Genomic DNA, 13,641 nt, shown 5'->3' with positions numbered 1-13,641 from the left:
GGAACAAAAAACAACACAAATCCAAACACCCTCTGAGAATGAAGAATAAACCCTGATTAAGAAGTGCACAGTCACATTCATGTCCTAAAGTGGTAGGAAAGCTGATGAAAGATCTCTGAAGCAAAATGTTCCTAAGTGTTAACAGTGCACGTCTGCCTTGCCTTTGGATCACCCAGAATTAATCTAGGGAAGTTGTCTGGCACTCAGTAAGACTGAAGGTTCATCTGTCCCAGCATTGGCAACACTAACTGGCAGCAGTGAACTCAAATTGCATACATATGTCCTGGCCCTGCAAGCCGAGATCCTTTTTTAACTGGAAATGCCAGGAGCAGAGCTGGGGATCTTGCAGTGTTCAGGCTCAGTCAGTTTGGTTACTGTTGAATGGTCCACACTTATCAGAGAGCCAACTTGGCGAGTTTGACCCTTGAACCCTCAGTATAAGTGGTAGTGGAAGTGCTCTGTGCACCATTAGGGGGTGGGAAGGTACCATGAGAAGGCTCAGTGTGGGACTTTGCCCCCAGGGTCCTGTGAAGTCCCCACCCTACTGGGTTGCTGCTGACAAGGATGGAGGAGACTAGATCAATGATGACTCTGGACAGCGCAGTGCCACTGCAGTACAGTTGGTTCACATGGTGATCTGTCCCTGGCAGTGAAGGTGAAATGAATGGCAGTCAGCAGGGTGTGGGGCTGGTGCCGTGGTACCAACTCATAAAGCTGATTGGTGCTAAGAAAGGAGAGAGAGCAGGCTCTGTGGTACAGGAGAAGGCAGACAGGAGTCAGGGATGGGAGCAAGAACCGAGCTTGCCTGGCCAGAGGAGACACAGCTGACCATGGAGGAACCATATTCAAAAAGAGGGAAAGGCTGAGGTCAGAACCAGGAAGCTCCCCAAGCCAGCCAGACACAAATGAACATAATGCAGCAAATCTCATGGGCTCTCTACTAGCTCCATAGAGCTTTCCCATGACCAGGGAGGGTACAGTGACAGTTGAGAGGGAGAGGAATAAATACTCAGTGAAGGAGGAGGCCCTGTTCAGTTAGCGCCAATTCCATCAAAGCCATCCCTGTGAAGCTTTTCCACCCCCTGTGATGTAGACGTGTCCTTGAGGGGAGGAAGCCACCAGCAGCCTGATGCCAACACTGGGATATTGTCCCTGCAAAATATGTTGAGTGTATGTTTGTTCAGGTGTGCATTTAAGGTGCCTGTGTGTGTTGTGTTGGAGCCACTGAAGAGGCATTATTTCTTCAAGTCTGAGTGCTGTAAAATGCTCCAGTGCGCTGTACACTGAAAAGTGACCATAAAACAACACCGTGCAGTTTTGTGATTTTGGCCTCTTAGTGTTTCCTTGTCACATTTACTTAGTTTTACTAGGCATCAAATATGAATGTTTGTTGCTGTGGGTGGATTGGAGATCTCGGAGGAAAACCTAAATGCTGCAAGAAATGATTGTTCACAGGGAACTGCTGAGCAAATGACCAATTTCAACAGGAAGTTACAGTCTCTTGGATTAATGTTCAGGTCATTTCTAGCTGTGATTGTTAAGCAACTTGATCGTACTTAGCTAAGGGTTCTAGCCCAGTTCTGGCTGCGCCAATTAGATTTCTTCTCTCAATATCTCAGCTTTTACCTACTGTTGTAAAGGACTATGTGATTTTATTTCCTGGCCTTCAGTCTTTTTTTATAAATATTTTAACGCATTTTTGCCCAGCCCACAGGTGTACACATTTGGTCCCTGTTGCGTATATGTAACATTGGGCAGGAATGACTTAAAGGAGGAACAAAACATTGGGCTGTCTGAATGATGTTCTCCACTACCATCACCCTTTATATGAGCATAGAAAGGAGCATACCGTAATGGGTAAGCATCTGTGTCACTCTGTCCCCGCAAGCAGCAGTGGGTGACAGGGAGCAGGGGCAATGGACAATCCATAGTTTAGGCATGGAACACACTATTTGCATGAAGGAGGTCCTAGGCTGAATTCTAGCCATCTCAAGAAAGACCTTGGAAAATCCTTGACGATTAGACAGTACTCGGCTAGCGATATTGATGGTCTAGTGTAGTATAATCTTTGCGTTGCATCCATGTTGAGAACAGAAGTAGATCTGGCTATTTGTTATGTATTGAATAAGTCTGGGGAAAAAGCTGCTTCATCTTTTCTTCTCCAGAACGGTTTACGAGCATTCAGTAGGAAACAGTGGAGAACAATGGCTAGATCTTCCAGCAGTAATTTATCACCGAAGTAACACTGATCTTAATAATCTAGTATTAGGTTGTGGGTTTGTCACGTACTCTGCTTTTCTTAAAAGCTCAAAGTAAATTTATCTAATTCCGTGCTATTTTATAAGAGATTAGTTTTCTTTAGAACTTCTTTCATGAGATTAGTTTATTTGGCCAGTTGTGCCTTTGCTTATTTAATCACTTCTGTATCCTGTCTAAATGCTGGATAACTTTTTTTTAAAGGGAACTATGAAATTCACTGTGTCTTTCAGATTTTTTTGAATGTTTTGTTTTTACTGAAGTGATGGGAAAAATGATATTGTATGGCATTTTAAATGATATTGTATGGCGTTTTAAAACACAATAAATAGCTTTTTGCAAACACATTTGATTAGTTTAACTTGATCTTTTAGAAACCACAGCAGATGGTTCTGCAAAATAATCTGTTTAAGAGTAAAGAAGCCATTTTATTCCCTGTATATAAAGTAGATATTTACACAGATATACTGGGGACCAGAGTAGACAGAGAGGATAGTAGTGAGTTCTTGCTTGCCAGGGTACCCCCAAGTTATGCAAGATAAATATAGTAGTTTTTTTTTTTAACAAAAAAAGATTCCTGGGTGGTTACCTCACCCCCACCCCCAACACCAGGATTGCATTCTTTTTAACTATCTTTTGGACACGGCCAAAAATAGGACTTTTGGATGTATATATGGCTTTTCTAATGCAATATTGAATGAGGAAAGAGTGTTTATGTTAATCTGATGTGTCATTTTATGGAACATTTTTCTTATCAATAAAAAACTTGATTGGTTGTGCAACATAAGCTGAATGTACATCTGTGGATGAGTCATTTTTGTTGAGTGGAGACAGTACCACACTTAGATCTGATAGACTTATTTTCCAGTCTCAGCTCAACCAGGAACTTGCTGGGTGGCCTTGGGCAAATCCTCATTCTTCTGTCTCATTTTACCTACCTATAAAATCTGAAAAAAACCTTACTGGCTGCCATAACCATGCTTAAAGAAGTATAAATATATAGTTTTTACTTCCTGAGAGGAGATACCTGGCCACCACAACCAAGTCTCCTTCCGAGTGATGCTGGCAAAGTTCTCCCAAGGCAGGCATGGAAATGAACTTCAGGGATATATTAAGATTTGCATGAGCCCCCTAATTCTTTGACTCAGATTAAAATCTCTTCTTAAAACCCAAGAAGACTGGCTGGCTTTCCTCATACAACTGGCTGGCTTCCCTGTTTCATACAACTGAGCATTACGTTTTGTTACATTAATTAGGAAGATAATTCAGATGCTGCAGTGACAAAAATTGAGGCACCAAATCTATTCCCCGCCACTAGTGCTAATGTAGCCATACCCAAAGGGGTTCATGCTACATCCTATGATGGGAGGATGACCCGAAAATAGGTGACCCTATTTAGTGGCATAGCTAATAATCATGTACCCTGGTCCTGAGCTCAAAATGATGCCCTGGAAGTGATGTCACAACTGGAAGTGATGTCACTCCTGGGCTGTCGAAAAGTGAAAATCAGGGGAAAGCTCCCTCCCTCCCATAACAGCTTGCCACCCACTTGCTCTGCCAACTCCCTCCTCCAGTTAGTGGCATAGGTAAGGCATCTGTCTGCTACCTGGGGTCAAATAAGATTTTGTAGCCCACCATCCATGACAAAATCATATTTACTTAAGTAAACAAATAAAAAGTGTGCCTGTTATTGTTTACTGTAGAAGGGTGAAGAGGGATGGTTATTCTGCTCCTGCTAAATGAGAGTACCACTTGAAAAGTGCCTCTTTACTCAGTTAGCAGGGGTAACTGCATTATGATACATGGAAATGAAAGCTGACTCACGTTAACACCTTATTGCTTCCATACTATATCATAATAGCTCATTGGCTCTCAGAACATAGGTCAGTTTTGAATGAAATAAATCCACTTTTTGTTCCATAAGGCAGTTGTGCTTTCATTATCTGGTTAATTGGCCATAACCTTTGACAGAATGCAGATATTCCAGTGCATTTTCTTTCATTGCATTCTGCATTAAATTACCTTTCCAATGATATATAACATGATGGTATTATGTGTACGAACTAGGGTTTTCACAATTTTTGGCCATTAGTGTCAAGCTCAGATTGTTGCCCCCCTAAAGCTTGTTGCCTGGTGCAATTGTTATGCCCTGTATCCCCTTAGCTATGCCATTGGCCCTATTTTGCTGGCATCCAAGGAAGCAAAAGGGGCAGAGAGGTTTTCAAAAGAGGGGATAAATCTGACGTGCTCCTTTGTGGCTGGTTCCATTCCTCCCTCACCTTCCCAGCTCCCAGTTCCTCCAACAGAATATTCCGCTCCTCCCCCCTCTGTCTGTAGGCTGCTCCTGTGACTTACTGGCACTGGGGTGTCTGGGAAGATTGTCCCTTTAAGACAGGGGTCTCCAAACTTTTTGTCCAGAGGACCGCATGAAATATCTGTCACAGAGCTGCGGGCTGGAAAAAAAATTTAAATATAAAATTTAAATAAATAAATAAATGAGTGGGCTCATTCACTCAGCCTCTCCGGCCCTCAGAACACCCTCCAGATGCAATCAGAGCACAGGTCTGGTCATGTTCAGTCAAGTGGGCCAGAGGCTTTCAGGGGACAAGAGGCTGGCTGTGGACCGAATAGAGGTTCGCTGTCGGCCGCATCTGGCCCCTGGGCCAGGGTTTGGAGACCCTTGGCTTAAGAGCTTGGAAGACTATGACGATAGCAGGCGGGGCTACAACAGTAAAGGATGTAAGTGTAGGAAATTTTTACATTAGTTTCTCAAAAAGTTGAGGACTTTAATGCAGGGAAATATATAACAGGGAGACTTGTAATGGGGGCCCCCAGGACTGTGAAAAGGTTATAGATTCTGTTACTCTAGGATTGGATCTGTGATCGTGCCTGAATTTGGCAGTCTTTTCACTTTTATGTCTCTGTTGTTTTGTTGCAGAAACTGGAACACAGAGAAGTTCTAGTTGGCTTGTTGTTCCTGATTTTCCCCTTCGTGCCAGCTAGCAACCTGTTCTTCAGGGTGGGATTTGTTGTGGCGGAACGTGTCCTGTATATGCCTAGGTAACTTTCATGCATTTAATTCCATTACAGTGAGACTTTTAATTCTCATTTGTTAGAAAGGTTTCATCTTGCCCCTTTTGGATTCCTGCAAGTAAAAATTCACAAGTCTTTGTAACTGCTACTTCAGAAATACTCCCTGACATCTTAGAGAATCAGCCATGACAATAATGAATAGAATTCTTGAATGTGGCTTGCACTGATTCTGTATAATGCTTTCCGTACATTATTTCTTTGCTAATGTTCATGGCCAGCTTCTCAGCAAACCTTAGAGAAAATCTGCAAGAATAGAGTGTATCTTCTGAAACGTTTTACTGAAATAGGTATTATATTAACAGTAATTTTCATTTTAACACCATGAATTGATCCAGTGACCTGAAGTTGTAAAACATATGTGCCATGTCCTAAAAGAATGAACCTACAAGTGTTGGTAATTGTGTTATAGCCCAATCCTGTGCTTCCCAGTGTCCAGGGCTGCAGCTGTGCTGAAATGGTTGCTGCAGCATCCTATGGGGCTGGGAAGCAGCGCCGGGGCTACACGGTGTAAAGGAGCTTATGCTCCCTTACCCCGTGTAATGGCCAGGTGGTCCCAATGGGTCTCCTCAGATCTGTGCCCCTATTGAGCGGGCACGGATTCGAGGAGACCTGTGTTGGGTCTCCTGGGCTGGGAGGGGAGTTCTCCCAGATGGCCTGCTGCCATCTCTGCTCCCTCCCACTTGTTGCCCGACCTTCCCCTGCTCTCCCTCTGCCCTGGAATGCCTCCCCCCCCCATCCAGACTTGCTATTCCATCACTTGGTGCTCACCCAGAGCTCCGGATGGCAGTCCCCATCCTCTGCCTGGTGCTGGCTCCCAGTATCGCATGTTTGTGACACTGTGTACTGGTGCTGGGCCAGCACGGGCCAAATAGAATCAGACTCTTAGTCTCTTCTCAAAGGACTGGTTCATATTTGGACAGCACTCTTCCTCATCACCTTAGAAGTGCGTAGGAGTTGCCACTGGCCTCGCAGCTTGGTAGCACTTACGAGAAGACTAGTGACTGCACATGAGACTTAAACACACAGTTGCGGTCATTTGCAGTTATGAGTAACCACACTGAGTGAATCACAGTCTTCTTAGTTGTTGTGTATGTAGCCCTGTGTTGGGGGGGGGTACTGTGAGCATGAGCCAGAGTGGTATCCCATTAGTTAACACTACGAAGCTGAACAGTTGTCTTTAATTGTATAAAAGCATGATAAAGGACCAATTTTATATATATCTAAACTGCTAGGACTTCCTAACTCTATCCCAGGGTTTTTGATTCAGCCAAAAATTGACATGTTGTTTTTAGGAAAAACTAAGTTTTGTAGTTTAGATTTCTTTTTCTCAACTCTTCAAAGACTGCCTGTAAGTAATGGTATCCTCCTGCATATGGGTGCTGCATATGAAATCTAGTCTGTCGTCCTGGTTTGGTATCCTCATACATTTTCAGCCAGTTAGTGAGAATAGAAAATATTTGATAGAGTAACTCAGTTCAACATAAAGTAGAATCAAAGGACCAATGGCAAATTTTATATTGTGCTATTGATATGAAGAAAGACAGGTGATCTGTTGAATAGGCATCTAGAGATTCTGTTAAAGAATTAATGGTGTGCATGCAGTTCTGGAAAGGCAGAAATTTTTATTCTATGGTCGCTTAGAAAAATGGTTTTTAAAATACCCCTTAAGGGAACCCGTTGATCTACCAAAGAACCCTTGAACTTTTGTGCAATTTTAGTGTGTTGCAGATAATTATTCGGCTTATATTAAGGTGCACACTAACAGCCCAATCCTGTGTGGGCCTTGCGCTGCCAGAACTAGCATTCTGGCAGCATAAAGTTCTTTATGGCTATCACAAAAGGTGACATGCCATTTTGCTGAGCTGAGTGCTGCTGCAATTTTCCACATTCCCCAGCACCAGTATGTCAGTATAGGTGGCAGGAGGGACGAATGGGTGGGAGACCAGAGCAGAACAGGGCACAATATTGGATGGATCAAGGCCGGGAAGAGGACAGTATTGTTGGCAGCAGTGCCACCAATATCCTATCCCCCTTGCCTTCCTGGGTCCACTTGGACTTGCACCACATTGCTGGCACAGGTCCTAGTAGATTCATTCATGCACTGGAGGCTTACCCCCACGTAAGGGAACAAATGTTCTCTTACCCAAAGGAGACCTCCAAGACTACTCCCCCCCCACCGCAGAATGCAGTGCGCTCTTCAGTGGCGCTGCAGCATCAGCGGGGGGGGGCCATCAATAGTATTGGCTGTAAGTTTGTGTGCAGCACTAGCTGTAGCTCTTGGACCTTACTATTAATCTTCATGAACTGAGAAGGAGACTTAAGACTCACTTGTGGTGAACTTGTAAATCCACTTTCTGTGTCATACTTCTCAATGCAGACCTTCTGCCATTGTCTGACTGGTGCCCTTCTTGTTGCCATCTGAAATGAGAGACAACGTTTTCCTCTCAAGACATTTCTTTTTTTAAAAAAAAGAATATAGCTCCTTTTCCTTAGTTTATTACATTGTATTTCGTTTAGATTTATATGCTGTTTTTCTGAACAATTGCAACTTTTTGTGGGGGCAACTGATTGGCAATAGAATTGTGACCATCCACCCAGATCACCTAGCGATGATACAGGAGCAGTGGTATCACTACGGTTTGCATCACCTGAGAGCCCAGTGCATCACCCCCATGATGAACCTCCTCCCATGAGGTGGACAGGGACTTGGGTGGTGGGTTTGGTGATGTACCATCGCCCTGCCCCACTGGTATTTTGGCTGTACCTTTTGATAGAACGCAGGTATTTCAGTATGGCTTGTTTCATTGCATTCTATCTGAAATTACAATGGATTGATATATAACATGATGGTATTATTCCTACAAACCGTAATCTTAGCAATTATGGTTGTTATTGGTGTCACTCCACCCCCAGAGTGTCACCTTATTTAACACGTTATTGGTTCCATACGGTGTCATAATAATATCTCATTGGCTCTTTGAACAATCAGTCTCATTGGTCCACTTTGAATTAAGGAAGTGTACTTTTTTGTTACATAAGACAGTTGCATTTTTGTTTTCTGGGTTTTTTTGGTCGTAACTTTTGATAGAATGGAGATGTTTCACTTTGGTTTTTTCCATTGCATTCTGTTGTAAATTACATATCGAATGGTATATAATATGATGGTATTATTCCTACAAACCGCGATTTTAGTTATTTTGGTCACTAGTGGTAACCCCCTGGGCGCATCACCTGGTACTGTCCACACAGCCCCTCCCAACACCCTCCTTGCAGCACCACTGTACAGGAGAAAGTTTAACCTAGATGTGTGGGGACACTTCCCTTCACATGACTCGAGAAGGGGCTGGACCTCTCTCTGCCTCCCTTCTCAGTGATTATGGCACCCTTGGGAACCAAACTTCTATTTTCAGTGCTGTTTACTTGATCTTGAATTGCCTTGTGTGAGAATGGTTCATGCCTCAACTTGACAGCAAACTAGAACTTGTATCAAAAAAGAAAAATGTGCATGGTAGCTAATTCTTAGACTGAAAATGGATAAAGCTTGCTTGTTGTCCCAAGGTTCCTGCAGGGAAAGGGAGATGTGTTCTACCCCAAAAACCTGTATAGGCCAGGGCATTGAGAAGGCAACATTTGATTGCTTGCAGAATGGCTGAATAATGATAAATGATCTCTCTCTCTCTCATTCTAAAAAACTCAGCCTGCAAAGCAAGCATGACTTTTCCCCTCTTTTGCTCCAAGGGGCAGTCTGGCAATCAAATAACTGAGCAAATTGTGAGAGCAGAAACCATGTTTTGCTTAACATTATTGAGCTTGCTCTTTTGCAAGCAGTTTCATCTCCTGCCAGGCACTTTCTCAAATTGTATTGTCACTCTTGCTCCCAACTCTCAATATCTTGTTAGAATATGGTAAGAATGTCTAACCAGTATGAGTGGGGGCGGGGGGGGGGGAGAGATTCATCCATAGGTCTATAGTGGTGATTTAGCGATGTTCTATGGCCTTCTTTACAAAATGAAAAACCTTTTAATAACTACATGGATGGGATTTGAGGCCAGTGGGATGCAGTGATAGTATTGGATCTGGGCTGATGCCATTGGAGTCACAAAATCAAATTGGGAGATATGTGATTGGATTAGTGAAATGCAGCTGTGAGGGCTGTCAGTTAGAGCAGCAGCCCTGAGGGGAAAATAATAGTAATAATAATAAAACTTTATTTTTATCCCGCCCTTCTCCCTAACGGGACCCAGGGTGGCTAACAACATATTAAAAAACAAATTTTAAAAACATTAATACAAGCAGATAAAAACATTTAAAAACACACTACAGAGGCCATAAAAACAGTATTGAGATTAAAAGAGTTAAAGAGCAGATCACCGAGGAATCAAGCCTGTAAAACTAAAAGATGTATAAAAAAGTTAAGAAGGCCAGAAATCAGAAGGCTTGTTTAAACAACAGTGTTTTCAGGCCTCGCCGAAAACTCTCAAGAGAGGGAGCCATTCTCAAGTCAAGGGGAAGGGAGTTCCATAATGTTGGTGCCACTACCGAGAAGGCCCTATTTCTTGCAGCTGCCCCCTGGACCTCCTTTGGTGGCGGCACTTGCAAAAAGGCCTTCTCTGATGACCTGAGAGGACGAGCCGGATTGTACGGGAGTAGGCGGTCTCTAAGATATCCTGGCCCAGAGCAGTATAGGGCTTTAAAGGTCAAAACCAGCACCTTGAATTGGGCCCGGAAACGAATGGGCAGCCAATGTAGCCCCCGGAGAAGCGGGCTGACAGAGTCAAACCGCCTGGCTCCGGTGACCACACGAGCCGCCGCATTCTGTACTAATTGTAGTTTCCGAACCGTCTTCAGGGGCAGCCCCACATAGAGCGCGTTACAGTAATCTAACCTCGATGTCACCGTGGCATGGATCACCGTGGCATGGATCACCGTGGCCAGGTCTGCACGATCCAAGTATGGTCGCAGCTGGCGCACCAGCCGAAGCTGAGCAAAGGCCCCCCTAGCCACAGCAGCCACCTGGGAATCCAGGAGCAGCTGCGAGTCCAGGAGGACCCCCCCTAGTCCTCCCCCTTCCCCTACTAGTAATTGGGGCAAATGGCATCCTGGGTGTGTGTGTGTGTGTGATTTGATTGCAAAATCTGCACAAGAAGAAAGGGTTCACCCCTCTCTCTAACTGCCACTGCTTTATCCTACATCCTGCTTTATCTCCTAGGAAATAAAAGCAGTTTCCAAAAACATTTCAGAACCAGTTCATAAAATACAAATTCAAAATAACAGTTTAAAAAAAACCTGTCTCTCCCGCCCCCCACCCCGCCGTGAAGAGAACCAGTCCAACAGCAGGGCAAGTATACAAGTACACAATCTAAACATAATCACATGTCCTAACAATGTTCTAGCATTTATTGGAATGTTTTGCTGTCTTTTGTTTCAGTCAGTTAAGAAACTTTGGCTCACTTATTCATCTGTTTTTATTTGATAAACATCTGAGGTTTTCATCCAGAACTTCTAATGTTTCAGGCCCTTCAGCTTTTGTTTTTAAAAAGTGTTTTTACTTTTTTGAAGTGTTAAAATGTTTTCCGAAATGCCTTGGCCTGTAGACTTTGGCTTTCCTCAGAGCTGCTTGTCAAATTTTCTATAAACCTTGGTTGAGAGCTCCGCTTTGGAAAGGGCTTGTTAGCGATTGATATCAATTAACGATTGAGAAACCTGCCTGCTGATTGTGCAGTCTCTTGATGTGATGCTGAAGGCTTCTGTATTGAGTGACAGCTATCAGTCACTGAGAAAAAAGGGGAATTAGAAGTGGAGTCATGCCTGTCATTCATTAAAAGGAGTGTAAGTGAGAAATGGCTGGTTGTCTATGCTCTGCTCACTGTGTACATGGCTTGTTTGCATCTTCGGCTTTTGTATGTGAAGAGCAGTTTGGGGTTAGAAAAGAACTGCTCCTCTCTGCCTCTTCTTGTTGACTACTAGTGGCCAGGAAATGGTGGCTACCCTTCTTGCAGTGTGTGCTCTGGCTAGCTTGTCCGAGTCATGTGGTGCTAATTGCTCTGTTAGCTCATATTTGCAGTGTTCTTCCTTTTTCCTTGTGGCTTGGCTATGATCTGGAATGTATTGGTTGATCAGTGGGAAGGCAAGCAGCTAGATACTTTCCTTCCCACCCAGAGGTTGGTCTTTCTGTCTGTCTATTTGTCTGTAGTGCCATCAATGGTTTGGTGATTTACACAGAATGAGAGGACAGATCCCTATCCTAAAGAACTGACAATCTAGATCAGAGGTGTCAAACATAAGGTCCATGGGCCATATCTGGCCATGGAAGCTCTTTATCTAGCCTGTGTGATAATAGGGTTCTCCCAGCACCACTCTTTCAGTAGCGCTGCTTCTGGCAAGCCACTGGGAGGGAGAGATGGAAGGAGGACTCAGAAGGCAAGGAATATTATGGGGGGATGAGCAGGTCAAGAGGGTCTGGTTTGAGATACGGCAAATGTGCTGGGAGAGCCCAATTATCACATGGGCTGCTCTTTCAGAAGTGCCACTTCTGCCAAGGTGTCACTTCACAGACCACTTCGCAGCTGCTGAGCTGAAAAGTGATGCCTTGGCAGAAGCAGCACTGCTGAAAGGGCGGTCCCTGTGATAATTAGTCTCTCCCAACATGAAAATTGGTCTCTCCCATATCTCGAAAATATGATTAAGATTTGCATATTCTCTCTTCTTTCAGTTACAGCTAATGAGTTCCTACTTGAGAACAAAGTGCTTATTTCTGGCTATCATCTGCTTTATTTGATGTCACTTCTGGCCCTCAGCAGGCACCATGGAGTGCTATTCAGCCTGCTGTATGAGACACGTTTGACACCCCTAATCTAGATAGGCAGAAGGGAAACAAGATTGGACTGTGCTTGCTCCTAATTTGGATTCCTCCAGTTCTGAAAGCATATTACTTTTCTGGAATCAGTTGGAGGTAGAATGAAAACAGAGATTTCACACAGTGCTTAATATAGCTTTATTTCATCCAGCAGTGCTTATCCCAGTGGCCAAGATCATTCTATAATGTTGACACACAAGTAAGTTCCCTACAGCAAAGGTCCTTTCCCATGTTAATTAAAAGCTTCTTCCTGCCACTTTCATCCTATTATTTCCTCTTCAGCAGAGTTGGGGCATTGTGCTGAAATCTTCAGTCAGCTTCTGTTCTCAGGAAGGATAGGCAAGCTTTAATTACTTTCTTATAATGTGTTTTTCCTGTATTTTTTTCTTTGGTAACAAAATGTGACTATTTTTCAAAAAGCAGGAAAAATAATATGAGAAAACAAGGAATTAGAGTCCCTCTCCCCCCTCCCCCCACTTGTGGCGACCAGAAGCTGTCTAAACAAGAGGCAGTCTGGTTGACCAAACAGCCTCCCAGGTGTGTTGAACGGGAAGTAATAGAAAGAGCCGAACCTGCAAACTTTTCATTAGAAGTAGAGTGGCTCTTAAAAGCCTTGGTAGTGCTTTGCCTGTTCACACTGAACAGCAGGCACTGCAATACACTTTATTGCTACCCACCCCCCCAGTATCCATAAATCAAGTCTGAAAAAAGGACCATGAAAAGATGACCAAGAACATGTTAAAATGCAACAATATGATGTTGCTGGTGCCTAGATTCTTCAGAAAAAATGAAGTGATCAAAGGATGGTGGTGCAGAGAAAGTCTAGTCTGAAAGCGCCCTGTAAATAGTTATGCAGTGGCTGCTAGCATGCATGTACCCCTCTTTCAGAGGTGATTGCCAGACGGTTCTGGTCTTTGCCTCTCTTCTAGTCACCATGACTATCAAACCAGCAGCTGTTTTTCATTCTCAGGTGCTGTGGCATTGCCTTAAAGCTAATACATATGTGAGTAGCTTCCTGCATCTCAAAATCCAATATTCTCCCCATCCTGTGCAAACTAAGCTCTGTCAACTTTAAATTATTTGGAAAGCAATCTAGTGAACATGGGTGCTGTGGGCCAGGTGGGAAATTGTAAAAACTGACCTTTGAAAACTTAAATTTCTCTCCCTGCTTTTGCAAGTTAATAAAGGACATCTTGAAACATCTTGAAATGTTCAAGTGATGCAGTTGAATCTGCTACTAGTGGGCAGGCAATGCTCTCCTATTGGAGTGAATGGGACTTAAAAGAGTTTAGCTTCATCTGGATCATGCCCACTTTTTTTAGCATGCAAAAAATGTCATGGAATCAGAGTTGAAGGAGACTTTGTAAGATATCTTGTCCAATCCCCTACTTGATGCAGGAAATCCAGAATTAGAGCGTCCCCAAGATGGCTGTCCA

At 43.6% G+C, this 13,641-nt stretch overlaps 1 protein-coding gene across 4 annotated transcripts in view; it reads left to right on the top strand.

Moving 5' to 3' along the window:
* Positions 1-13,641, top strand: part of TMTC1 (transmembrane O-mannosyltransferase targeting cadherins 1) — a 165,384-nt gene that overhangs the window by 67,905 nt on the left and 83,838 nt on the right. For all 4 annotated transcript variants that reach the window (XM_066633815.1, XM_066633814.1, XM_066633816.1 and 1 more), the window contains one exon: positions 5,195-5,316. In XM_066633815.1, the coding sequence (XP_066489912.1) occupies positions 5,195-5,316 (122 nt within the window). The remainder of the gene's footprint in view (positions 1-5,194; positions 5,317-13,641) is intronic.

The sequence above is a fragment of the Tiliqua scincoides genome, chromosome 7 (genome assembly GCF_035046505.1).
Source record: "Tiliqua scincoides isolate rTilSci1 chromosome 7, rTilSci1.hap2, whole genome shotgun sequence".
NCBI lineage: Eukaryota > Metazoa > Chordata > Lepidosauria > Squamata > Scincidae > Tiliqua > Tiliqua scincoides.
The sequence above is the reverse complement of the archived record's forward strand: the minus strand, read 5'-3'. Positions and strand labels throughout refer to the sequence as shown.